Source organism: Chrysochloris asiatica, unplaced genomic scaffold (assembly GCF_000296735.1).
Source record: "Chrysochloris asiatica unplaced genomic scaffold, ChrAsi1.0 scaffold00374, whole genome shotgun sequence".
In the NCBI taxonomy this organism is placed as follows: Eukaryota; Metazoa; Chordata; class Mammalia; order Afrosoricida; family Chrysochloridae; genus Chrysochloris; species Chrysochloris asiatica.
In genome coordinates this window covers 237,248-263,249 of record NW_006408892.1, presented here as the reverse complement: position 1 = coordinate 263,249, position 26,002 = coordinate 237,248, and the positions used below count along the sequence as shown (strand labels likewise).

The 26,002-nt window shown below is 48.7% G+C and overlaps 1 protein-coding gene across 1 annotated transcript; it reads right to left on the bottom strand.

The window, feature by feature from the left end:
• FAM129C (family with sequence similarity 129, member C) lies at nt 1-24,524 on the bottom strand. Its single transcript, XM_006876324.1, has 16 exons — nt 24,470-24,524; nt 20,603-20,733; nt 18,913-19,038; nt 18,234-18,348; nt 13,956-14,123; nt 13,238-13,353; nt 13,050-13,154; nt 12,730-12,892; nt 11,576-11,766; nt 8,309-8,467; nt 6,976-7,092; nt 6,791-6,898; nt 3,477-3,588; nt 1,714-1,797; nt 751-821; nt 1-141 (listed from the first exon to the last, which is right to left on the bottom strand). The coding sequence occupies exons 1-16, from the start codon at nt 24,522-24,524 to the stop codon at nt 1-3; spliced, it is 1,962 nt and encodes a 653-aa protein (XP_006876386.1).
• Nucleotides 24,525-26,002: the final 1,478 nt, after the last annotated feature.

The window sequence follows — 26,002 nt, the reverse complement described above, 5'->3', positions numbered from 1 at the left end:
TCAGCTGGAAATGGGAGTGGATGTGGATGAAGATTCAGCTCTGGAATGTTCTCTCAGAAGACAGAGTGGCTGAACCCTGGTGCTGGATCTTGGCAGCCTGGGGCAAGCTCCCCTTCCTCTCTTAGCCTCAGTGTTCCTCATCTGTAAAATGGAAGGAGGATGATACAAATCAGATGTGTAACATTTGGCATGCAATAAGTGCTTGAAAGTGGTTACGAATCGGGCTACGAACCGGAAGGTCAGCAGTTCGAAACTACCAGCTGCTCCGCGGGAGAAAGATGAGGCGATCTGCTCCCGTAAAGATTTACAGCCTCGGAAACCCTGTTCAGGGTCTCTATGGGTCGAAACCGACTCCACTGCACTTAACAACAACAACAACATGTCAGAGACCTAGGTTTGCTTCAGATCAATGCACCCCAGGCCCAGCCACCACCTGCCTTGTGTGTTGCTAGAATGCAAAACATGTCTCAGCATCACTTCCAGACTAAGATGGATTAGGAAGAAAGGCCTGGTGATTTTTTTAAAAATCAGCCAATGAAAACTCTAAGGGTCGTAATCGCCCAATTCACAAGCGATTATGGGGACGGCACAGAACCAGGCAGTATTTCATTCTACTGCGCACGCACAGGATGCCTTGAATTGGGAGCAGTCGGCAACAACAATGCAATGTAATCAACCAATCAGTTGAGCTCATGCCAGTATAGAGTAGACATTAATCACTTCTGAGTGCTACAAAGAACAGACACTCACAGGCGAAGACAAGCACAATAAATTTCTGTTCTTAAAAGCCACCCATGTTTGGTATTTCAGATATAACAGCACTAGGAGACAGGCAGGGGCCAAGCTGTGAGCCCTCTGTAGTCCCTGCCTCTGCCCCAGATTCTAAGCACCAGATTACTGACATCCTGCCCACAGGTTCGGCTTCCAGCTGGACTGGTGATTTTCTGCCCGTTTCAGGGACAGCCGTCCATCTCCAGAGCAGGAGCCCAGGAGCCTACCTCAGCCTCTTTAAGAGGGTGAGACTTTCCCATCCCTGAGCTTTTGCCAACTGCAAATCCAAGGTTTCCGTCCCTACTGTATTCCTTTCCAGTGCTGGGAACAGGAAGGAGCTGCTGGGAGTCGCCCCATCCAGTCTCATTTATATCCAGATGAGACAGGATACAAATCCAACACCATCTCAGCTGACAACTGAGAGCCTGTGAACGCTAGACCTGGGTTTAGTGGATTAAATGTTGGACTGCTAACCTCAAGGTCGATTGTCTGAAACTACCAGCTACTCTGAGGGGGAAAAGATGAGGCTATCTGTTCCTATGGAGTCCTGGTGTGGCGTTGTGGGTTCATGCGCCAGACTGCAAAGCCATTTCAACTGCAAGGTCGGTGGTTCAAGCTCACCAGTTGCTCCTCAGAAACCTTGTACAGGGTCGCTATGGGTCGGAACCGACTCGACAGCACTTCACAACAACAACATCTGCTCCTACAGAGCAGTTCTAGTCTGTCTTATAGGGCCATTAAGAGTAGGAAACAACTGGATGACAGTGAGTCTGGGCCATAGCTCAAACATGCTCCATGACTCCCCATTGTCCTTATTCGCCATGAACTTGGCTAGCCCAGCCAGGAGAGGAAAAAAGGGGCACACTGTCCCATTGTTGAACCTACACCACGCCCCAGCCCCCAGAGATTCACTGGCATGATCCGTGGACATTGGACCCTGACCTGATCCCTCCTGTTCCCATGGGGCATCGAAGAAGCCATCCGGAGCGCAGGGCACATCACTTGCACCGAGGACCTTTTTCAATTCTGTAACAAGAAATAAGCCACGCTGGATGCACCTGACAAAGCCCAGGCTTCAAAAGGTATACATGTGTTTCCCCAAAGAGGCCACTAGACGGCAGAAGTGGCCGCAAAAGTCTCAACCAAGGCTCAAAGTATTGGAGTCTCACCCCACACCTGTGACCCTGGCAAATCTTGAGAGTAAATCCCCACACTCTTCACACAGTCTGGACACTCCAGCCCCTCCTCCCAACACGGCGCTAGGGGCAGACAGCAAGAGTCAGTAAAGATTCGAAACCTACTGCCACTGAGTTGATTCTGAGTCATAGGGACCCTGTCAGAGATTGAATTGCATCCTCCTCAAATATGTATCAGCGACATGGAGAGATTGAGCAGCTGAGGACTCTAGACTCATAGAAAGAGAAAGGCTGTGTGCTGGCGGCCAGGAGGATGGTTTGCAGAATGTGCCCTTTGGGTGTTTTTAACGACAACATATTCTTGTGCGTTTTTGTGTACATCAAAAAGAACGAAAAAGGAGGGAATAGAAGCAAATCTGTTAACCAATGATGAATGGAGGGGATTGTAATCATTGCAATGAAACAAAATACAATTGGTTGAGTGCAAAACCAATGTTCTCCCATGTAAACTATCACTCAATTCACAATAAAAACTTAAAAAAAAAAGAAAGAAATTGAACCCCCCCGCAAGGAGCTCTGGTAGCGTAGTGGTTAAGAATCAGGCTGCTAATCTCACGGTCAGCAGTTCGAAACTACCAGCTGTTCTGCAGGAGAAAGATGAGGCTTTCTGCTCCCATAAGGATTTACAGCCTCAGAAACCATGTACAGGGTCACTATGAGTCGGAGCCAACTCCACAGCACATAACAACAACAATAACCCCCCCTCCCAAAAAATATGTATCTGAGTCCTGGTGTGGCACTGTGGGATAAAGCACTGGACCTCAAGGTTGGTTTGAACTACAAGGTCGGTGGTTCAAATCCACCAGCCGCTCCTTGGAAATCCCATATAGGGTTGCTATGGGTCAGAACCAACTCCATGGCACACCACCACCACCACCATGCTAAACAAGTAATCTGAGAAACTGGACTATATTCAGAACAATGTGGCAGCAGAATTAAAGGAATGCCTAGTAACACACTTCAGTACGCAGAAAATACAACCTTGCTTGCTGGAAGTGAAGAGGATTTAAAGTCCTTACAGATGAAGATCAAAGACTACAATCTTCAGTATGGATTATACCTCAGTGTAAAGAAAACAGAACTCACAAGTGGACCAATAGATAACATGATCAACAGTGAAAAGATTTAAGTGGTCAAAGACTACATTTACTTGGATATACAATCAGTATTCATGAAGGCAGCAGTCAAGAAATGAAAAGAGGTATGGCATTGGGCAAATCTCTACAGAAGACCTCTTAAAAATGGTCAAGAGCAAAGATGTCACTTTGATGACTAAGGTGTGCCTGACCCTAGCTTTGATACTTTCAATCATCTCATATGCATGCAAAAGTTAGACAATGACTAGGGAAGGAAGATTGGAGAAGAGTTGATGTGTTTGAACTATGGTGTTGGCTAAGAATACTGAGTAAGTACTTAACAGGAAGTGAAAGGTGTTAAGGACTCTGATGGGGTTAGGTACATCCAGGGTGATGCCAGGCTCCCTTTAGCCACAGGAGCCTCAGAACTCACCTTGGTCAATTCTTTGCAGCAAGACCCCTTGAACAACATCCTCATAGATGCCATCGACAGTCAGGGCCTGGCCACACCCAACAAGGATGTCCCCCTGGTCCTCAGGCAGCTCCTGAAATGGAGGGATGAGGGCTGGGCTGGAAGACAGGGCTCTGGAGGCCCAAGACACAGGTTTGATGCCCAGCCCTGCCCAGATTCACTGGGCACAGAGGACAATGGTCTTAACGGTTCTGAGCCTTGGTTTCCTCATATATAAAATGGACTCCATGATCAACGTTTCATAGGCTTGTTCGGGATGTGAGGGCTCATTCATGTATCAATCTGTAGTAGCACCCAGGCGCTAGGTCAGACACTGGTCTAAGTATCTTTAAAAGATATATGATGTTGTTGCTGTTAAGTGCCGTCGAGTTGGTTCTGACTCACAGAAACCCTGCATAGGGTTTCCAAGGAGTGGCTGGGGAGTTTGAACCACCAACCTTGTGGTTCAAACCAACGTTGGGGTCCAGTGCTTTCTCCTACAGTGTCACACCAGGACTCCACAGATATGATGTAATTGTTGTTAAGTGCTGTGGAGTCAGTTCCAACACTGTATAGGGTTTCCAAGGAGCAGCTGGTAGGTTTGAACTACTAACCTTGTGGTCAGCAGTCCAATGCTGATCCTACAGTTCCACACCTACAATCAGTTAATTCTAAGGAGAAAACCTTTGAGAATGTGGGTGGGTCTGTTTCAATCAGTGGAAGGCCTTTAGAACATAATGGATGTTTCCTGAATAGAAGGAATTCAGTCTCAAGACTGTGCCATAGAAATCCTACCAGAGTTTTCAGCCTGCCACCTAGCCTACAAACCGGAGTTGCCAATTCTCACAATTACATGAACCAGTTCCTGAAAATAAATCTCTCTCTTCTTTCTAATTATCTATCATATATATAAATAGAAATCTATACACACACACATATATATATATGGAGCATGGTGGCTCTGTAGGGCAAGTACTGGACTGAGAATCACAAGGTCAGCTTTTTGAGTCAAGTGGCCGGTCCTTGGAAGAATGAGACTTTCTGTTCCCATTAAAGATTTACAGCCTCAGAAACCTTAGACAGAGCCATTATGAGTCAGAATGGGACAAAACAAATTCCCACTTGCTGGACCCACTTGGATAGGCGCTCTATTGTGACCTCCTCTGTGTCCAGAGAGTACTGTGAATGCCTAAGTCAAACCTCCCTCCATGCCACTGAGTCCCTACAGTCCAACCCCTGTGATCTCCTCCCCATCCTCCTGCTTCCTCCTTCCCTCAGCTCCAGCCACCTTGCCTCCTGCTCACAGTTCCTCCAACACAGCAGGCAGGACCCCCCGCCTCAGGGCCTTTGTACATGCTATGTCTGCTCCCTCAATGTCTTTCCTGGACTGTGGCTCATGCCTTCAGGTCCCTTCTCAAGCAATATCTTTTCATTGAGTCCCTCCCTAACCAGTTAGCACCCCCTCTTCACCAACACATTCTCCATCTGCCTCTTCGACTGCCTCTAAAGCCCATGTTATCCCATGACATGTGGTGTAAAGACGAACCCCACCCCAGCCATTACATGGAAAATGCAGGGCAACAAGAGTGCTCATGGGAGAAGCAGAGGGCATTGTGGGAGCCCAGAGAAGCCACCTGACCTAGCCCAAGAGCTCAAGGAACACATCTCTAATGCTCTATTATGGATTGAATCATGTCCTTCAAAACTCTGTGTTGTAAATCCTACTTTCTATATCTGAGGAGTCCTGGTGTGGCACTGTGGGATAAAGCTCAGGACCTCAAGGTCTGTTTAAACCACAAGGTTGGCAGTTTAAGCTCACCAGCCCGTCCTTGGAAACCCTATACCGGGTGGCTATGAGTCAGAACTGACTCGATGGCACTTAACAACAACAACAACAACAACATACCTGTGGATAAGGAGTCCTCAGTAACACAAACAACTAGTTCTTGACTACCTGGTGGCTCCATAAGTTAAGCACAAGATTGGCAGTTCAAACCCACCAGCTGCTCCCTGGGACCAAGATGAGGCTGTCTGCTCACATAAAGATTTATGCCTTGGAAACCTTTACAGGGTGTCTATGAGTCGGAAAATCTTGATAGCATAAGGTTTGGTTTTGGGTTTTAGTGCTATCCAAAAGGTTGGCAGTTCAAACCCAACCAGAGGTGCCTCAGAAGACAGGCCTGGCGACCTGCTTCTGAAAGGTCACCACCATTAGAATTCCTGTGAATCAGTTCTACTCCAACATACAGACACTGGCCCTCTATGATAACCAACAACATACCTGAGGACGCAATCCCATTTGGGGAAAAGGGTTCTTTGTTATGCTAATGAAGTCATATGTGAGGGTTGTTGTTGTTTTGTGCCTTTGAGTTGTGTTCTGAAGTGTAGTGTTTCCAAGAGCAGCTGGTGGATTTGAACTGCCGACCTTGTGTTAACAGTCTACTGCTTATCCTACAGTGCTATAGTATGGATGTTGTTGTTGTTGTTGTTGAGTGATATCAGGTTGGTTCCAACCCATATCGACCCTGTATCGGGTTTCTGAGGAGCAGCTGATGAGCTTGAACCACTGACCTTGAGGTTCAAACAGACTTCACAGTCCAGCGCATTAACCCACAGCACCACATCAGTACTCCACTATAAATATGTTGTTAAGTGCCATCGAGTCGATTCCGACCCCTAGCGACCCTGTATAGGGTTTCTAAGGAGCAGATGGTGAGCTTGAACCGCTGACCTTGCAGTTCAAATGGCTTTGCTGTCTGGCGCATTAACCACAGCGCCACACCCGGACTCCAATATAGGGCATATTTTAAACCTAACCAGTTTTTGTTTGTTTGTTTGTTTGTTTCACTTTTTTTGTGTGAGTTGAGTGAAGGATTACAGAGCAGCTCATCAGTTTCACATTCAACAAACCTCACACCTTGTTTCCTCTCAGTGACTGCAATCTCCTCACTGTAACATCACTTAGCCCACTTCCTCCGGTCTTGCTTGTTTCCATGAGTCCTTCTTTCCCACCCTTCTGAATTTTGTCCTGGTTGACCATTCTATGGTATGTGTACTTCACTAGTGTTGCTGCCCCCACTATAGATCTACAATTGCTGAAAATTGAGGCTCAGGGGTGAGTTCAGTTCCAGACCAAAAGGAGGACCAAGGGCCATAGTCTCGGGGTTCTGCTAGTCTCTGTCTGACCAGTGTGCTGGTCATATGCGGTCATGTCATGACTGGAGCTCTAGATAACTAGAACAAGGACTCTGGGCTCAGTCACACTTGAAGTTCACCCGCAGTCACCATGAGCTCACCCGTTTGCAGCGTGGTTCCAGCTGACCCAGGACGAAAGGCAGGAAGACACGCACCAGGCACTCTCGGATGAATCGCCTCTGCATCGCGTCGCCATCATACTGGAACTTCTGTAGGACATACCCAAGTGGCCCTCCAACCCTCATGTGACACCCAGGCCCCCTCCATTGTGCCCTGTGAGCCTCACCTTCAGTACTCGTCCCTTGACTTTCTCCAACTGCTGGACAGCCTGCTGGCAGTCCAAGGCCACCGTCAGACACTGGTCAGCCAGCTGTAGGAAGGTGGCTGTGGCATCCGCCATAAGCTGCAGATAGAGGGACTGGATGACCTCAGAATCTATGCTGTGGTCTCAGGAGCATCCAGGAGTCCAGCATTCCTCTGGGCACACTGGCAGAAAGCCCTCTCCCTTTGGGGGATTCAGGGCCAGGGTGCCTGGCCTGCTGAGTGCAGAGCTGGCTCAAATGCAGCCCCCTCATACCACATCCTTATGCAGTGTGCAAACTGAACAACCATGCCAGCCAGCCCTGTACATTCCCAGATCCCCACCTGCACCCAGCTCATCCATCAACATGCCCCTCTCCTTGGCCTCTAAAACATACCCCACTTCTCCCAACTGACAATCCCACCAGGTTCAAGCGCTGCCATCTCCCTTCTCGACATTGCCAGGTCTGTCAATTCCATTTCTGCCCCCACCAGCCCCAGCTTCATAAGCCATGAATTAGATCGTGGTGTCTCCTCCACTCACACACCTACTGTGGCTCCCTATTGCCTCTGGACAGAGCTGCCTCCAGTTCAGCTACCTAGCCCATCCTCCACCACTTCAAACAAACCAAAAAGACATTTGCCATGGAACTGATTCTAACTCATAGTAACACTACGTGGCACAGATTCAAACTGAGTTCCATAAGGTTTTTTAGATTCTTTATAGAGCAGATCATCACACCTGTTTTTCACAGCACCACTGGGTGGGTTCCTACCACCAGCCTTAAGGTTAATTGTTGTTGTTAAGTGGGATTGAGTCGGTTTCCACTCACAGTGAGTCTGTGAAGGATTTCAAAGGAGTGGCTGCTGGGTTTGAACCACCAATCCCTTGATCAAATCAAACTTGCAGTCCGATGCTTATCCTATAGCACCACACCAGGTTAGTAGCCACACTCAAAACATGTGCACCACCCAGGGACCATAACCTACAATCCAACCTCTCCAATGAGCTCCAAATGCAGCCAAGCTCTCTCAGCCCCCAGCATTTATCCATGATGTTCCCTCAGCCGAACATATTCCACCCCCATTCCTCCCATCAGCGCCTCCTTGGGGCCCACCTGTGCCTGGAGATGACCAGGTGTCACTTCAGAACCCATCCTGTATGTGTGTGTCCCACCACAGCCCTGCCCTCTCAGCGTGGTCATTGCCTGGTCTTCAGCTCATTATTTGGGGGCTGGAGGGAGGGCCAGGTCCCTCCCAGTCATCCTGGTGTCCTGATATCCCAGAACACACCTGAAGCTCATTCTTTCCCTCCTCACCTGCTGAGCAAGATCTTGGACTCGAAACACTAGGCTTTGTGTCCCGAGGAAGCCAAAGGGTTTGACCAGCTGACCCAAGCGCTCCTTGTTCTGCTCAGCCTCTCGATAACACATCTGCATCAGCTCCAGGTCCCACGGCATCTCCCCAAACGAGTAGACCTGTGTCCCAGAGGCAGCCCGTGAGAGACAACACTATCAGCAGATAGAAGAGTGGAACTACAGAGTGGACCCCACAGCCAATCCACAGATGGAGAAATGAAAGTGGACATGCAGTCCACCCAGGACTTCACCACTTAAGGCAAAATCAAATACGAGTAAGGGCCCCTTGTTATTGCTGTTAGGTGCCATCAAGTCGATTTTTGCCTCACTGAGATCCCCATGTGACAGAGTACAACTGTCTCATAGGGTCTTCATGGCTGTCATCGTTACAGAAGCAGATGGCTATATCTTTCTGCCATGGAGACACTGTTGTTAAGTACCATTGAGTTGGTTCTGACTCATAGTGACGCTATATAGGTTCCCAAGAGCAGCTGGTGGGTTTAAACTGCTGACCTTGTGTTTTGCAGTCCAGTGCTGGTCCACAGTGGGTGCAAATCACCAGTCTTTCAGTTTACGCCACTAGGGGGCATCCCACTGCCTGTTCATCCATCCCAATTCCTAGCAGCTCTATAGAACAGAATAGAACTGCCCAATAGTTTCCCAGGCTGTGGATATTTAAGGAAAACTGCCTCATCTTTCTCTACCAGCAAAGTGACTAGTGGACTTAAAACGCCAACTTTCTGGGTATCAGCCCAACACCTGACCCACTGTGCCACCAAGACTACTTTCCAGGGGCCATTGCTGCTGTTGTTACGTGCCATCGAGTTGTTTCCTACTCATGGTGACCCTGTATAGGGTTCTGAGGAGTGGCTGGTGGGTTTGAACCACCGACCTTGGCATTAGCAGTCCAGTGTTTATCCCACAGCACCATTACAGGACTTCAGGGGCCATTAGATGAATATAACACAAGAAACACTAGAACTCAAACAGAACCATGAGTACCCGTATTCACGGAAGCACTTTTCACAAGAGTCAAAGGTGGCAACAACTCAAATGTCCATCAACACATGAATGAATAAACTGTGGGGTCTGCACGTACAATGGAGAAATCTTGTCTTGACACATGCCAAGACCTGGATGAACCTTGGAGATACTGGCTGTGTGCTGTGGAGTCGGTTCCGACCCATAGCGACCCTGTACAGGGTTTCTGAGGCTATAAATCTTTACAGGAGCAGAATACCTCATCTTTCTCTCTCGGAACAGCTGGTAGTTTTGAACTGCTGACCTTGCGGTTCGCAGTTTGATTCGTAACCACTACGCTACGCTGAGCGAATTACATGAATCACAAAAGGACAAACACTGTACAATCTCACTCCTATGAAATAAGCAAACGCAGAGAAACCAAAGATTATTCATGGTTACCAGGGACAGGATGGAGGCGAGGAGGCAGAATTTTTGTTTGGAGGCTCTGAGTTTATGTTAGTGGTGGTAGATGAAGATAGTGATGATGGTGGCCCAGCAAGAAACATGTGGTCAGTGTCATTAGTTGTAAATGTGGAAGTCGTGCTGACAGATGTTTTCACCACAGTTAAAAGAAATCGACAGAAAAATCAATGGCAACCACTTAAAAAATTATAAGATGTGGTTCTGGTATAACTGAGGGAAAACAGATACACTGTGTCCCTTTGATACCAACAACAGTGGTCTGAAGCCAGCTTGGTCCTGGGCCCTGAGGCTGTAGAAATGGAGTAATTCCACCCGGTTTTCCACCAAAAGGAGCTCAGAATCAACTTGCAAGAGACAGATTGTAGACAGGCAAACATATAAGAGTGTAAATGCTACTGTGATGTGGGAAGAATGGGAAGCTGGGGAAGCAAAGTGGTTCCGGGAACAATCTTAGAGAAGAGGATTACAAAATGGAGTCCTGGTGTGGCGTTCCAGGATAATGCACTGGACTGCAAGGTTAGTCTAAACCGAAAGGTTAGTGGTCCAAACCCACCAGCTGTTCCTCAGAAGCCCTATGTTGTTGTTGTTAAGTGCCACTGAGTTGGTACTGACTCACAGCGACCTTATGCACGACAGAACGAAACACTGCCCGATCCTGGACCAACCTCACTATTGTTGCCACACTTGAGCCCATTGCTGCCACTTGGCCAATCCATCTTGTTGGGGGTTCCTTTTTCTCTGACCCTCCACTTTACCAAACATAATATCCTTCTCCAGCGACTGGTCCCTCCTGACAATATGTCCCAAGTATGAGAGACGAAGTTTGGCCATCCTGGCCTCCAAGGAGCACTCTGGCTGCACTTCTTCCAACACAGATCTGTTGGTTCTTTTGGCAGCCCATGGCACTTTCAATATTCTCCTCCAACACCATAACTCAAAAGCATCAATTCTTTTACAGTCTTCCTTATTAATTGTCCAGCTTTCGCATGCATATGAGGTTATTGAAAATACCATGGCTTGGGTCAGGCACACCTTAGTCTTCAAGCTGACATCTTTGTTTTAAAAAGGTTTTGTGCAGCAGATTTGCCTAATGCAATACGTTGTTTGATTTCTTGACTGCTTCCATGAGTGTTGATAGTTGATCCAAGAAGAAGGAACAGACTCAATGGCACACAACAACAACAACATCAAACTGCAGATTATATAATAGGTGCTCATTTAATATCAGACACACTAAACTGACATGCATTGGGCAGAATTTTCTAACATGGGTTAGAAGGAGGAAGACGGGTTTTGCTAATAAGATGCCTTTCTCTCCACCTCCCACTCCCCACCCCCACATTCAAACCATGTTCAATAATAATGATAGCTTAGTGGGTTAGCCTTAAGCTGTTGAAAGCAAGGTCAGCAGTTAGAATCCTCCAGGCCCTCCGCGGAAGTAAGATGAGGCTTTCTGCTCCCGTCCTAAAGATTTGCACTCTCGAAAACCCTAAATTGTCGTTAAGTGCCATCGAGTCAGTTCCGACTCACAGAGACCCTGGGTAAGGTTTCCGAGGAGCGGCTGGTGAGTTTGAACTGCCGACCTTGTGGACCAGTGATTCTCCTACAGCGTAAATTAAAGCAGCAGCAGTGACCATACGAAGCACGGAGGAGGGGAATGCAACAAAATGTTCAGTAAAGCCTAGAACAAATTTCAGAGAGGTTTTCCAAGCAAGAAAAATAGCAGGCTCCCGCCCCTTTGCTGTCGTATTAACATACTGTCCCTGCTCCCCGGAAGCTCACCTCCCTGCGCAGCCGCGCGCCAGAGGGGTTCCCACGCAGGTGGCGAAAGAGGCGGTCGATGCTCTGAGCAAGAAGAGTCCTCACCGCCGCCAGTGTGGCCCCCACGGTGCTCTGCAGCGACTGAGTGACCCAGGCCAGCTGCGCTCCCACCTCCCGGCGCAGGCACGACTCGAGGGGGCCCTGGATCTTGGCTGGGGGCAGAAGACACTATCCTGGGGTCTCCTTTGTGAGATGCCCCCTCAAATAGCAGCGGCGTGAACCCTGGACTGGAACGCAGACTCTGAGCAGCCGCCTCGCCCCATTTTGTTAAGTGCCTAACAAGTCGGTTCCGACTCAGCAACCCTATATAGGACTTCCGAGGCTTTAAATTTTTGCGGGAGCAGAAAGTCACATCTTTCTTCCGCGGAGCGGCTGTGGACTCGAACCTCTGACATTGTGATTCGCAAGCCATTGTTACTTGTTATTAAGTGCTGTCGAGTCGTTACCTACTCAAAGCGACCCTGTATAGGGTTTCCAAGGAGCCAGCGGCTGGTGAGCTTCAACCACCGACGTTGCGGTTCAAAGCGACCTTGCAGTTCAACGCATTAACCCACAGAACCACGCCAGCGTTTAACGTTTAACGTATGGAAATTTAGGACTAGCCCAAAGGCCCCTGGGCACAGAGTTCTTATTCAATGGATGGCATATTTCTGCGGCCTGGACTCCACAGCCCCTGGGTCCAACCCTTTCTCCTCCAGTCCCTCACCCGGCTTCACCCTCTCTTAACCCCTCCTACAATCCCGCCCTTCATCTCCGACACCGCTCCTAGGCTCCTCTACAGGCCTCAGCTCCTGACCGCGCCCCTTTACCATTTAGGCCTCACCCTTCTGTCCCTCCCTTTCTTTTGTTTCGCTCCTCCCCTAACCCTCTTCTATATCAAGCTCCCTCTTTTTCCGTCATGTTCCTTGAGTCTGCCCAGTCTTTCCTTGGCTCCGCCCATTTCCTTAGGCCCCGCCCCTCCCTTGCCCTGGTTCAGTCCAGGAAGGCCCCTCCTCTGCCCTACCCCACACTGTCGCCCCCTTACCAGACCCACCCTTTAGTTCCACTTTTCACAAGCTCCTCCCCTTTCGAAATTAGGCCCCGCCCCGCCCGCCCGTCCTTTCCCTAATCTTTACCCCGCATCTTCCCAGCCACCTGCGCCCGTAGTCGCAGTGTCTGGTCTACGTCTGGGCGGATGGTCCTTTCCAGGGTAGCCAGCAGCTTGTCCTTTTCGGGCTGGAAGGCACGGAGTTCCGCCGAGACCCCGGCCAAGACGGCGGCGTGGACGGCATCCAGAAGCTGCAGAACCGGGCGTGGCGACCCACACGGGTCAGAGGCACGGTGGACAGCCAGGGAGAGGGGCAGAGAGACAGAAACGAGGAGATGGAGAGACCGGGAGCAATTTCAGGCAGAAAGGGAGATCGTGGGTCCCCACGTGTCCCCAACCTCTCCTTACCTCGGTCCAGACCCAGGCGCGGGCACGGCCAGTACCCCGCAGGCTGGGCGCGGTCTGGGAACACAGCGCTGGCAGCAGTTCTTGCATCAGCACCGCGGTCAGCACCTGCAGTAGAGTCGGCCATGAGGGCCCAGCAGACCGGGTGGAGCCTACGTGTCCCGGATGCGAGCGAGCAAGTGTGGACTGACCTCTGCGTCCGAGCCCAGGGTCACGTCGTCGTCGCCAAAGTGGCCTTGGTGTTGTCGGTACATCCGGACGGCGTCCAAGAAGGCCCGGGCAGCAGGGGCCGAACTACGCTGAAGGACTAAGAAATTCCTTCATACCCTGAGGGGTCTACCACCTCCACCCATTCTCCGGCTCCCCCGCCCACTAGATCCCTGAACACCCACCCGAGTCTGGCCCAGCTTCGAGCCTTTGTACAGTGTCCTGTGCTGGGGCACATGCCCCCCGGCTCACCATCTGCCCTTGAAGCACCTTACCACTTAGGAAAAGGTGCCTCCTGTGGGCAGCAGCAAGCAGGATGGGAGAAAGGGGCCTTATATGTGAGCAGGGTTTAGCAGGTGGGGCCTAGAATGGAGCCTCCAGCTGACTCTCTTTTCCAATAGGACAGGCTTATTCAGTGGGGTCCTGTTTTCTTTTTCCCTCTATATGGCTGGCACCTAGTTTTTTTCAGGCCCCAGCTTCAACCCCTGGGATGTCCTACCTGACTCCCAGTCTGGGCTTTGACTGCACTGCCACTAATATAGTCCTGGCCACTCCTATCTGCCTGGTGCCCCTTCTGCCTTTCCCAACAACCCATTTTTACAGATAAGAAAACAGAGGTTTGGTGAGGTTCCCACAGCCAGAAAGGGTATGTGAGTCCCCAGGGTCTGAGCCTAACTACTACCTAGTCCCTTTTGGACCCACCAGTGCCCCGGAGCCGGATGCCACCCTGGAGGGCCAGTTTCCAGGCTCTCTGCATCTCCGCAGTGGCTGTGGAGAAGCAAAGATGCCGGCGATAGGGGTGCTGCAGGAAGAGAGGGAAACTCTCGGGCATATCCTGGAGAGGGTCAGGTTCTTCCTGTGCATGACCTTCTGGAAGAAGACAGAAAATGATCACGCCTTCATTCATTCATTGTACAACTCATTATTAATTCACTAGGAGAAAATGTCCATGAAATTATCAGAGCAGCCTTGGGGTGGGCCATTACTCCAGGCATGCCATGAAACCCAATGGTTAGTTGCCACTGACATTGTAGGTTAAGCACTGGACTGCTAACTGCAAGATTGCTGTTTCAAACCCACCAATCACTCCTTGGAAACCCTATAGTGGAATGTATGAGTCAGAACTGACTGGATAGCACTTAACAACAACAAAATTATTATTCTAGTTACTAGGCTTGGACCCAGTCCTGTAGGATTGTAGGCCATCTCCCCCTCTGTGGGTCTAGGGCAGACATCAGTAATCCATCCCTGCCTCGTTTCCCAGCATCAGGCTCCTCCATAATACAATTTCCCCGGGCTGACATCACCAACCATTACAAATTGGGAGAGAACCCTGATTGATGTCAGCCAGGCCCCAAGTTTGAGTCCCTCTGGGGGAATCCGGGCCAGGGTGCCTGACCTGCTGAATGAAGAGCTGGTTCGAATCCAGCCCCATCATACCATTCACAAGCTTTAAGCCTAGAAAAAAATATATGGTTGCTACCAAGTCAACCAAATGAAATGTTGCCGAGTCTTTCAGTTTAGCTTTCAATTCTGGGCAAGTTTCGGTCCATCTTTGTGGCTATTGTGCCAGTCCACCTCCCTCGAACTCCCTCACCCTACTGGCCCTCCAATTCACCAAGCATGATGTTCCCTTCCAGTGACTGATCCCTCCTGATAATATGTCCAAAGCAAATGACTTGGACGCTGTTCTGTGTGATCTATAAAGTTTTCATTGGCTAGTTTTTGGAAGTACATCACTAGGCCTTTCTTCATAGTCTGTCTTAGTCTGGAAACTCTACTGAAACCCCTTCACCATGAGTGACCCTGCTAGTATTTGAAATACCAGTGACATAGTTTCCACCATCACGGCAACACACAAGCCACCACAGGTTAACAAACTGATAAAAGGGTTGGGGTTCTATGCCTAAGGCACACTTTGTCTTCTTTCTGATCTCAATTTTACTGCCTGTAAAATGGGGTTAAATCGCAATATGGACCAACCTAGAGTTGTCAGGAAGACAACACAAATTTATTTTTGGTTATTGTTTGTTGTTGGTTCTGACTCGTAGTGACCCTATGCATGACAGACTGACACATTACCTGGCCCTGCACCATCCCCACAGTTGCTGCTACGTTGCAGACCACTGTTACTACCACTCACAATCCATCTGTTGGGGGCCTTCCTCTTTTTCACTCACCCTCCATTTTACCATGCATGATGTCTTTTCTCCAATATATTTGGGATCTCCTAAATCCTTAGTCAGAGGAGTTCTGCTGCCACAGTGGTTAAAACACTCCACTAACAACCAAAACGTTGGTGGTTTGAACCCACCAGCTGCTACATGAAAGAAAGATGTGGCAGTCTGCTTCTGTAAAGATTGAAAGCGCTTCAAACCCTATGGGGAGTTTTCCTCTGTCCTGTTGGGTTGCTATGAGTTGGAATCCACCTGATGGCAAAGGATTTGGTTTTACTTTGTGTGTGGATGGATGGGGGTGGAGTTGAAATCCTTATCCATTTGTCAACTTGCTGAAGTGTTGCCATGATACTAGAAGGTAAGCCATTAGTATTTCAAGAACCAGCAGACTCGTCTATGATGGACAAGTTTTGGCAGTGCTTCTAGACTAAGACGGACTAGGAACAAAGGTAACGAAACAAGCCAATGAAAACCCTATGGATTATAATATGATACTGTTATGACAGTGCTGGAAGATGGGCCTCTTGAGTTGAAAGCCACCAAAAATATGCCAACATGACCAAATCGCAGTAAAAACTTTGGTCACCAGTGTTCCTGGTGGGCAATACCCCCTGCAAGTGTGTCATACATCAGTCCTGGAAGAAGTAATCACTACCCACAATGCTATGTCATAAAAACTAAACTATTGTTTGATGAAATGGAACACATAAATATCAATATCCTAGGCATTGGTGTATACTTCCCTTTTGGTTCCAAAAGGGAAGAACACGCTCAGTATTTCTCAAGCTGAGGGAACTGAAGAAAAAAATTCAAGCCTCAATTTTTGTTATTGAAGGATTCTCTGGGCAAATTACTGAATGATGCAGAAAGCATCAAAAGAAGATGGAAGGAATACGCAGAGTCACTATACCAAAAGGAAATGGTTGATGTTCAACCATTTCAAGAGGTAGCAAATGATCAAGAGCCAATGATACTGAAGGAGGCAGTCCAAGGTGCATTGAAGGAATTGGCAAAGAACAAGGCACCAGGAATTAATGGAATAAAAATAGAAATCTTTCAGGAAAGTGAGGCGGCACTGGAGGCACTCACTTATCTATGCCAAGAAATTTGGAAGAAAACTATGTGGCTGACTGATTCGAAGAGATCTGTATTTGTGCCCATTCCAAAGAGAGGTGACCCAATGGAAGGCGGAAATCATTGGACAATCTCTTTGATATCCCATGTGAGTAAAGTTTTACTAAAGGTAATACAGAAATGGCTGCAAGCATACATTGACAGAGAACTTCAGAGGTTCAAGCCAGATTCAGAAGAGGACCTGGAATGAGGGATATCATTGCTGACGTCAGATGTATCTTGGCTGAAAGCAGAGAATACCAGAAAGATGTTTACCTGTGCTTTATTGACTATGCACAGACTTTTGATTGTGTGGATCATGTCAAGCTATAGACAATATTGTGAAGTATGAACATTCTGGAACACTTAATTGTGCTCATGAGGAACCTGTACATAGTACCAAGAGGCAGTTGTTTGAACAGAACATGGGAACACTGAATGGTTTAAAATTAGGAAAGGTGTGCGACAAGGTTGTGTTCTTTCACCATACTTATTCAACCTGTATGCTGAGCAAATAATCCTAGAAGTTGGATTCTATGAAGAAAAATGTGGCATCAGGATTGGAGGAAGGCTCATTAACAACCTGTGATGTGCAGATGATACAACCTTGCTGAAAATGAAGAGGACTTAAATACTGATGAAGATAAAAAACCATAGCCTTCCGTATGGATTGCATCTCAATGTAAAGAAAACAAAAATCCTCACCACTGAACCAATAAACAACATTCTTATCAATGGTAAAAAAAAGATTGACGTTGTCAAGGACTTCATTTTTCTTGGGTCAACCATCAACACTCATGAAAGCAGCAGCCAAGAAATCAAACAACATATTGCATTTGGTAAATCTGCTGCACAAGACCTTTTTAAAGTGTTGAAGAGCAAAGACGTCAGCTTGAGGACTGAGGTACTCCTGACCTAAACCATGCTATTTTCAATAACCTCATATGCTTGCGAAAGCTGGACAGTGAATAAGGAAGATCGTAGAAGAATTGATGTGTTTGAGTTATGGTTTTGGAGGAGAATATTGAAAGTGCCATGGGCTGCCCACAGAACTGACAGATCTGTGATGGAAGAAATGCAGCCAATGTGCTCCTTGGAGGCCAGGATGGCCAAACTTCGTCTCTCATACTTTCGACATATTGTAGGCTGGACCAATCATTGGAGAAGGATGTCATGTTTGGTAAGGTGGAGGGTCAGAGAAAAAGCGGAAGACCCCCAGCGAGATGGTTTGAACCCACCCAGAGGCAACATGAAAGAAATGCCAGGCAACCTGCTTCCATAAAGATTATCACCGTGGAAACCTGATGATGCACATTGCCACAGTTCTACTCTGTAACACATGGGATCATCAAGAGTCAGAATTGATTCCAGAACAGCAGGTTTGGTTTTGTTTGTTGTTGGTGGGGGATTGTCTTTGATTCTGGTCAGGTGACCTAACTCTCCTTTCACCCTGATAGAGTGGAAGTGGATGTTTCTAGAGCAATGTCTTCACCCAGGGACATTTAGGAGGTCTGGGGATATTTTTTGGTTGTCACAACTTGGGGGGTTGATACTGGTATCAAGTGGGTAGAGGCTAGGAATGCTGCTCAGCATCCTAGAATGCACAGGGAGACCCCATGGAGAATAATCCTCCCCAAGTGGCAGCAGTGCCCTGGTAGGAAGCCCTCCCTTGTGGTCCTGGGAGCCTAACCTGAGGAGTCTGGGCAGAGAGTGTCCAACAGGCGGAGATATTCCTGCTGTGAGGTCAGCACTACGTACCCGGTCAGGGTCGTGGAGCCAAGGGGCTTGCCCCCATTTTCATATTCCTACAAAAGGCATCCAAAGAAGAGGTTTAGAATGAGTCTAACCCATGGCTTTACATCCTACCTTTAGACCTAAGGGAAGGTTTGTGGGGAACTTTTCCCTGCTACCTCTACCTAACCCTGTGCTTCCAGTACTCCTTATGTGCTCAGTTGACCCCAAGTGTGTAGGTAACAATCTCATCAAATCCCCAAAGTCCTTTGCTGCCTTGGTTACCAGTAGCCCATTCTACAGAGGGGTAAACTGAATGCCAGGAAGGCAAGGCCCCACATGGGCTCCCTGCCTGGGAAGCAGGCATTGCTGTGATGAGCAAAAGCCTCAACGTGGTTTCACTTGGGACTCTGAGTGAGTTCTGACCCTCCCCGCCTGTGTCTGTTTTCCCACCTGGATTACCAGGTGACAAAGTAAGATAGCTGCCCAATGGGAGCCAAGCACCCAGCTTGGAGTGGGGCTGAATTCACATTACAGGATTCAGAAAAGGGAATTGGGAGCAGGAATGGCTCACTATGTTGTGGGGAGGAACCATGCCCCAGTGTGGTTGGATGGAGAGGGCGGGTCAGCGAGCTCACCTCCCTGCGGTTGAACCACTCTAGGCGGCCATCCCCTCGCAGGACGCAGAAGGTCGGCTGCCACCGAGGCGGGTGGCCCCGAAGCTGGGTCAGGGGGCCTCGGTGCTCGCGAACGCGGGGCAGCTTCTGCTGGGAGGGACAGAAGGGCGTTGGGGCGCGACCGGTGTCCCGGGATCTTAATCGCCTTGCGCCAGCAAAGCTGAAGCGGAATGCGCTAAGTCATGTGATTCTTCGTTTTTTAGATTTCTTACAATGCGCCTTGGTTTGTTGTTGTTGTTAAGTGCCATCGAGTCGGGTCCGACCCATAGCGACCCTGTACAGGGTTTCCAAGGGTGTAAATCCTTACGGGAGTAGAAAGCCTCATCTTTCTCCCGCGGAGCGACTGGTAGTTTCGAACCGCTGACCTTAAGGTTCGCAGCCCGATTCGTAACCACTACGCTACCAGAGCTCCTTCTTGCAAATACTACTGGGTGTCACCGGCCCCGCGGCCCCGCCCCAGGAGGGGGGACACACAGAAGCGATCTTTTGAGTCCGAGTTAACAAACACACAACTGACCCGCCCTGCAGTAGGAGCGGTCTCAGTCCGGACACCCGGACTCGCAAACTCCACTCTGAAACTTCACTGCCTGGGAACGTCAGAGCATGGCGAGCCCGTAGATACAGATCATCCACTGCGCCACGGTAAATACGGACCCGCGAGGAAACAGCCCATCAGTAATGAAGCTCCACCTTGCTCCGCCTGTCCAAGTGCCTCCAAAGCATTAATACCTGCTACCTGCAGTATCTCTAAGGAGCTCTGGTAGCGTAGTGGTTACGAATCGGGCTATGAACCTTAAGGTCAGCAGTTGGAAACTACCAGTTGTTCTGTGGGAGAAAGATGAGGCTTTCTGCTCCCGAAAAGATTTACAGCCTGTACAGGGTCGCTATGAGTAGGAACCGACTCCATGGCACACAGCAACATGCTGTAGTGCTGCAGGATAATACACTGGACTGCAAGGTCGGCGGTTCAAATCCACCAGCTGCTCCTTGGAAACCCTATACAGGGTCACCCTATACAGGGTCACCCTATACAGGGTCACTATGAGTTGGAACACAGCCTGGATGGGCCTGAAACATTAAACCACTGTCATCGAGTCGATTTGACTTGAAACATTTGTTGCTTTTAAGTGCTCTCCAGTCAATTCTGGCTAACAGCGACCCTGTATAGGCTTTCCAAGGAGCAGCTGGTGGGTTTGAATGGTCGACCTCACGGTTAGTAGTACTGTGCTTATCCTACAGGGCCACACCAGGACAAGCTCAGTGAAAGAAACCAGGCAAAGTTGTATCTTCCAACTTAGGTGAAATAGGCGTATGTATGAAGACCAAAACTGCTTCATGGTGACGGGCGGGGAGAAAGGGGTAAAGGAGAGTCATAGTTTAAGAAACATTGAGCTGGTTTACCATGATGAGAAATTTGTCAACAAGTGTTGGTAAGGTTGTACTACCAACCTTATTCATGTAATTGGGTCACTAGGTTGTACACGTGAAAAACGTCGTTGAATAAGCAAAAAAAAAAAGAATGAATTAATGTTTTAAAATCTCCAGGGGTGGGGAGGTTAGAGAGTGGTCTAAGCAAACGAAAGCCAGGCAAGCGTTTTCCCAGGCACGCTCCTATCAGCCACGCCCACCAACGCTGGTCACGCCCACCCACCTTACTGCGCATCAACTGACACCCTGCCGGCTCCTGGGGGCCCAGTTCCCTGGAGATCTGTCGCAGGACTGAAGCAGCCAGCTGCCTGCGGTAGGACGGCAGGAAGTTCTTCAGCAGAGCGTCTACCTGATCTAAGGGGAAAAAGGGGACAGGAGGATAAGCCATCAGGCCTGCCTGAAGGAGGGCAGAAGAAAAAGGAAAACCACCATGGGCTCCCATCTGCATCCCAAAACTGCCCAACAAGACTTGCACAAACTGCCATCCACCCAGAACCCTTCACTGTGGATGGCAAGTGGTGGAGGGCGATTTAGGTGACTCACACCTAACTTATAATTGATGAACAATAAGCAAGCCAATCGTTGGAGAAGGATGTCATGCTGGGTAAGGTGGAGGGTCAGAGAAGGAGAGGAAGACCCCCAACGGGATGGATCAGCCAGATGGCATCACTGATGGACTCAAGTGTGGCAGCGGTAGTGAGGTTGGCCCAGGATCGGACATTGTTTCGTTCTGCTGTGCATGGGGTTGCTATGAGTCGGTTCCGACTCGATGGCACCTGACAACAACAACAAGCAAGCCAAGCCCGTTACCTTCAGATATATTCATGGTGACCCCATGTGTGCCACCATAGAACCCCATAGAGGTTTTCAGTGGCTGAGTTTCCAAAGTAGATGATGAGACCATTCTTTCAAGTCTCCACTAGGTGCATTCAAACTAGTAACCAAGTGCTTAGTTAGTCATTTGCACCACTAAGGGACACATTGGTGCACAGTAATCATCATTTGTGTTTGAAATGCACAATTTGATGAACTTTGATGCAATTACACACCCATTAAACTATTTCCACAATTGATATCTGGAACCAATCTAACCCAAACCCACTGCCAACGAGTGGATTCCAACTTATATCCAGCCTGTTGGCTAGAGTAGAACTGCTCCATAGTGCTTCCGATTCTTTAGGAACAGCCACATCTTTCTTCCGTGGGGCAACTGGTGGACTTTAACCACTAGCCGTCGAGTGCTTTAACCACTGTGCCACCAAAGCTCCTCAGAACAGCTCCATCTCTCCCAAAAGTTACCTTGTGCCCTTTATCTGGGGAGACTTTTCAAAAGCTTTTCTTTAAAAAAAAAAAAAAAAATAGTGGTAAGAATATACGTGGTAGTGGGTATGTGCTATGAAATCCAACTCACAGTGACCCTGTATAGGGGTTCTGAGACTGTAAATCTTGACTGGAGCAGAAAGCCTCATCTTTCTCCTGCAGAACTGCTGATAGTTTCAAACTGCTAACCTTGAGATTAGCAACCCAACTCAAACACTACACTACCATAGCTCCTTGAGAATATACATAGCCCTTACAGCAAGGATCATTCCCACTCCCTCCATACACAGAGTACAAAGGGATGGGCAACTTGGACATTGGCTACCCAAAATAGGGGGGCTACAAAGGCAAGAAGTGACTGGCTTACAAGCTTTCAAGAGGGAACCTAGATCCAGGGGGCATGGAGGAAGGTAGAATCTCCACTGAGTAGTATCCAATCTGTCTAGGCAGGGCTGATGAAAAGAGATGGGGATAGGTCTCCTGTGATACAACAGTGTGAATAATTGTTATCAGGACTGATTGTGAGGGTTGGAAATGTAAAGGTAGACGTTTTGTAGCAAGGAGGGGAGCGATTAACTTTTCAGCCTAGGAGCAAAGGTCCCTGGGACCATCAAGGGAGAAGAGCAGAGAGCGGGACCCTACCCAGAGAAACAGTGATGCCTGAGATGGAGGCAGAGACAATGATGTGGAGAGATGGAGAAATTGGGGACTTTAGACCTAGAGAGGGAGAGGGGCTGTGTGCTGATGCCGGGGGCAGGCTTGTAGTGTATACATACCCTTTGGGTGGTTGATGATGCATGGAGGGGATTGTAACTATAACAATGAAATAAGATAGGATGAATGTAAAACGAATGTTCTCCCATGTAAACTATCACATAATTCACAATAAAACATTTAAAAAGAAAAGGGCTGTAAAAAAATAAAGGGAATAGAGGTAAATACTATGAACCGATGGTTCATGGAAGGGATTGAAATTACTGTAATGAAACAAAGTATATGATTTGTTGAAAGTAAAACTGATGATCTACTCTGTAAACCTTCACTTAATTCACAATAAAAGTTTTTTAAACCAAAAAAAAGAATATACATAGTAAAGCATTTTCCATTTCAACCAGTTTCACATGTGTAATCCACCGACATTAATTACATTCATCATGTTTGTTTCCACTATCTGTTTCCAACTTTCAAAAACTTTTAAACATTCCATCCTAGCACAAGGTAACTTTCTAGAGAGATGAAGTGTTCTCTATCCTGAACTAGGAGGTGATTGCACCTTAATTCTTTAAGCTTAGATATGTGCACTTGACGGTATATAAAATATACTACCATTTTGCTACATGGAATGTGGACCCAATGGCTGGAGTTACAGCAGCCATCATGCACCACAAAGTGATCTCCGCCTAGAAGCCACGGATGGCAGAGTCTAGAGGTGGAAGGAGCTCAGGCTCCAACTTTACCAGCCTGCCTGGAGAGAGAGAGAGAAGAGAGAAGAGAGAAACAAATAGTTACGTTTTAGTTGCTAAAGTTGAAAGGGTATTTCAGTGATTTCTTACAATGGCCTCGTGAGGTAGACACTGTTGTGATCTCTCATCTTGCAAATGAGAGAATGAGGTCCAGAGAGATGCAGTTTTCATGGTCACAGAGTGAGGGCAGTGCCAGGGCACGATTGGGCAGTCTGACTGCTCTTTGCCCATGCTGTTCCTCACGAACAGAATGATGTTCCCACCGTCTTTCTACCTGCCAACTCCATTGGACCCCTCCAGCCTCAGACTGACACTGTCTCCTTGATTGTGAGCCCCTCAGTGTGTATGTGTTGGGGGAAGGTTCCCAGGAGTGTTTAACCCACACGTTGGGGAATTAAAGGAGTCTCCTGGTGCTGAATTATTCCCAGTCTCTTTTGTACTCAAATCTAGGAATGAGCCTCGGCCCCTGGGGGTCACGCGGAAGGGCCTGCTTGTCTCTGCCCCCATAGAGGACCACCTTGCTGGGTCTGACAGGGCCTGGGACAACACCACCTAGTCCCACACTCCAAACCCATTCAAAAGGCCTGAACAGGATAACCAGAGTTACAACTCCAAAGACAAGAACAAGTGAAGCTTGAATTTCAGATAAATAAATATTTATTTTAGCACATATGCTTCACGTAATATTTGGGATATGTTGTTGCTGTCAATTCGGTGACAACTCATAGAGACCTTATGCACAGCAGAGCGAAACACTGCCTGATCCTGGGCCAGCCTTACTATTGTTGTCACGCTTGAGTCCACTGATACTGCCACTTGGCTAATTCATCTCCCTGGGGGTCTTCTTCTTTTTCTCTGACCCTCCACCTTAGCAAACATGATATCCTTCTCCAGGAACTACTCCCTCCTGACAATATGTCCGAAGTATGAAAGAAGAAGTTTGGCCATCTTGGCCTCCAAGGAGCACTCTGGTTGCACTTCTTCCAACAATTCATGCTAAAACATTGCTTTTCTGGAGTTTACAATGGTTGGTGCAAATGACTAAGCTCAGTGGCATACAACCACCACCACCATCATTAACTGAAAGACTGGTGATTTGAACCCACTCAGAGACATCTAGGAAGAAAGACCTGGTGATCTGCTTTTAACAGGTCACAGACTGGAAGACCTTATGGAGCATTTCTATTCTGCACACACGAGTCAGAGTGGGCTTCACAGCAACTAACAGCCATCTGTACTGTGTCTGACAACCTTCGTCTTGACCCCCCCCCCACTCTCCACCCCCACCCTACCCCCGTTTAGCTCACCCTTAAGGTGCTGCTGCTGCCGCTTGTCCAGGGGGCTTGAGGGTCGCCCACCCATCCTGCCCGAGGTCTCTGGGCTCCCCTTGAATAGAGGCCAACACAACACCTCTACCACTCTGAGAGTAGTGTGCTGGGGAGGCTCAAATGCTGTGGAATCCCTGGTCCTGTCACAGCAGGTCCCGTCACATGTGGCCACTGCCTACGCCCTTCCTCTCCACCTGCACCTGTGCCCTCCCCCATTCCCTAGGGGCAAAGGCTGCCCTGAGCTGGTGGTTTCTGGTTCATGCCTTCTTCTCTGAGCACTTGGGCAGTCCGGGGGTGGGGCTAGGCGACAGAGGTGCTGGCCATCTGAGGGGTGCAGGGCAGACACCAGCCAACAGTCATTAGTGCATGGGGGCAGGAGAGGGAGGTGGGGGGGAATACAAAAACCAAAAACGAACAACCAGTAGCAGGAGAATAATTGATTCTGACTCATGGTGGCCGCCCGTGTAAAAGAGTAGACCTGCTACGTAGGGCTTTCTTGGCTATAATCTTAATGCAAGGAGATTGCCAGGACTTTATTCCAAGGTGCTACTGGGTAGTTCAAACCACCAACCTTTTGGTTAGAGCTAAGATCTTTTTCTGGGCTAGGGGTGTTTCTAATTCTTGGTGCCCCTCCTCCACTGTTCTCATCCCCTTGCTGGATGATGCTGGGGATGAGAACCCAGCCTAAGCCCCATCCCCAGGTAGGAGACATTTCCCTAGCCCCTAGAGTCAGTGGTGGGATGGCGGAGTGGGAACTGGGGTCCTAGATGAGAGGTAGGATTGTGGGACACTGAGGCTTTGTCCTGGCTTCCTTCCTGTCCCCCCAAACAAGCAACCAATCATCTCCTCTCCATTTTGCTTTGTGGCTTTTGGAGGGGTCCCTTCCCCACAACCCCAGCCCCCATCCCCATTGTACCCCAAACCCTTAGACCCAAGATATGACCTGACTTCAAGTGTCCTTGTGGCTTTCTCATCAGCCTCCAGAAAACAAAGCCCCTCTTTCAACATCTCTTGCCCTAGCAGCCCCTCAGTCATCTGACGCTCCCTGCAGATCTCATTACCTGCCTCACATCTCCTCCACGCCTACACCTGGACTGTACCCTATGGTCTTCATCCCTCAGCCCTTGGCTTGGACACCAGTCCCTGCATGCCTGGACCAGTAGGGGGCACACTTTGTGTTCCTCCATCAGTGAGTGTATGTGAACTGGGACATGGCCCCCGCTTTGCCAGTTGCTGATGCTTTTCTGTGAGTGAAGGAATGAATGAATGGCACAGAGCCTGCTCTCCAGGGTGCAGTGAGAAATGGGGTTCTCAGGCTTCGGGCAGCAATAAGCTGCAAAGGTTCATTGTTCAAGGACCATGAGACAGAAAGATGAGACAATGGAACTTTTAGTATCAGGGTCACCGCTGAGCCAGGGCCTCTGAGCTGAGACCCCAGTTCTGGCTGAGGCTGGGTGGGATCCCTAAGACCCTAATGTACTAGCCAATTCCTGGGGCAGTCTTAGGACTGGA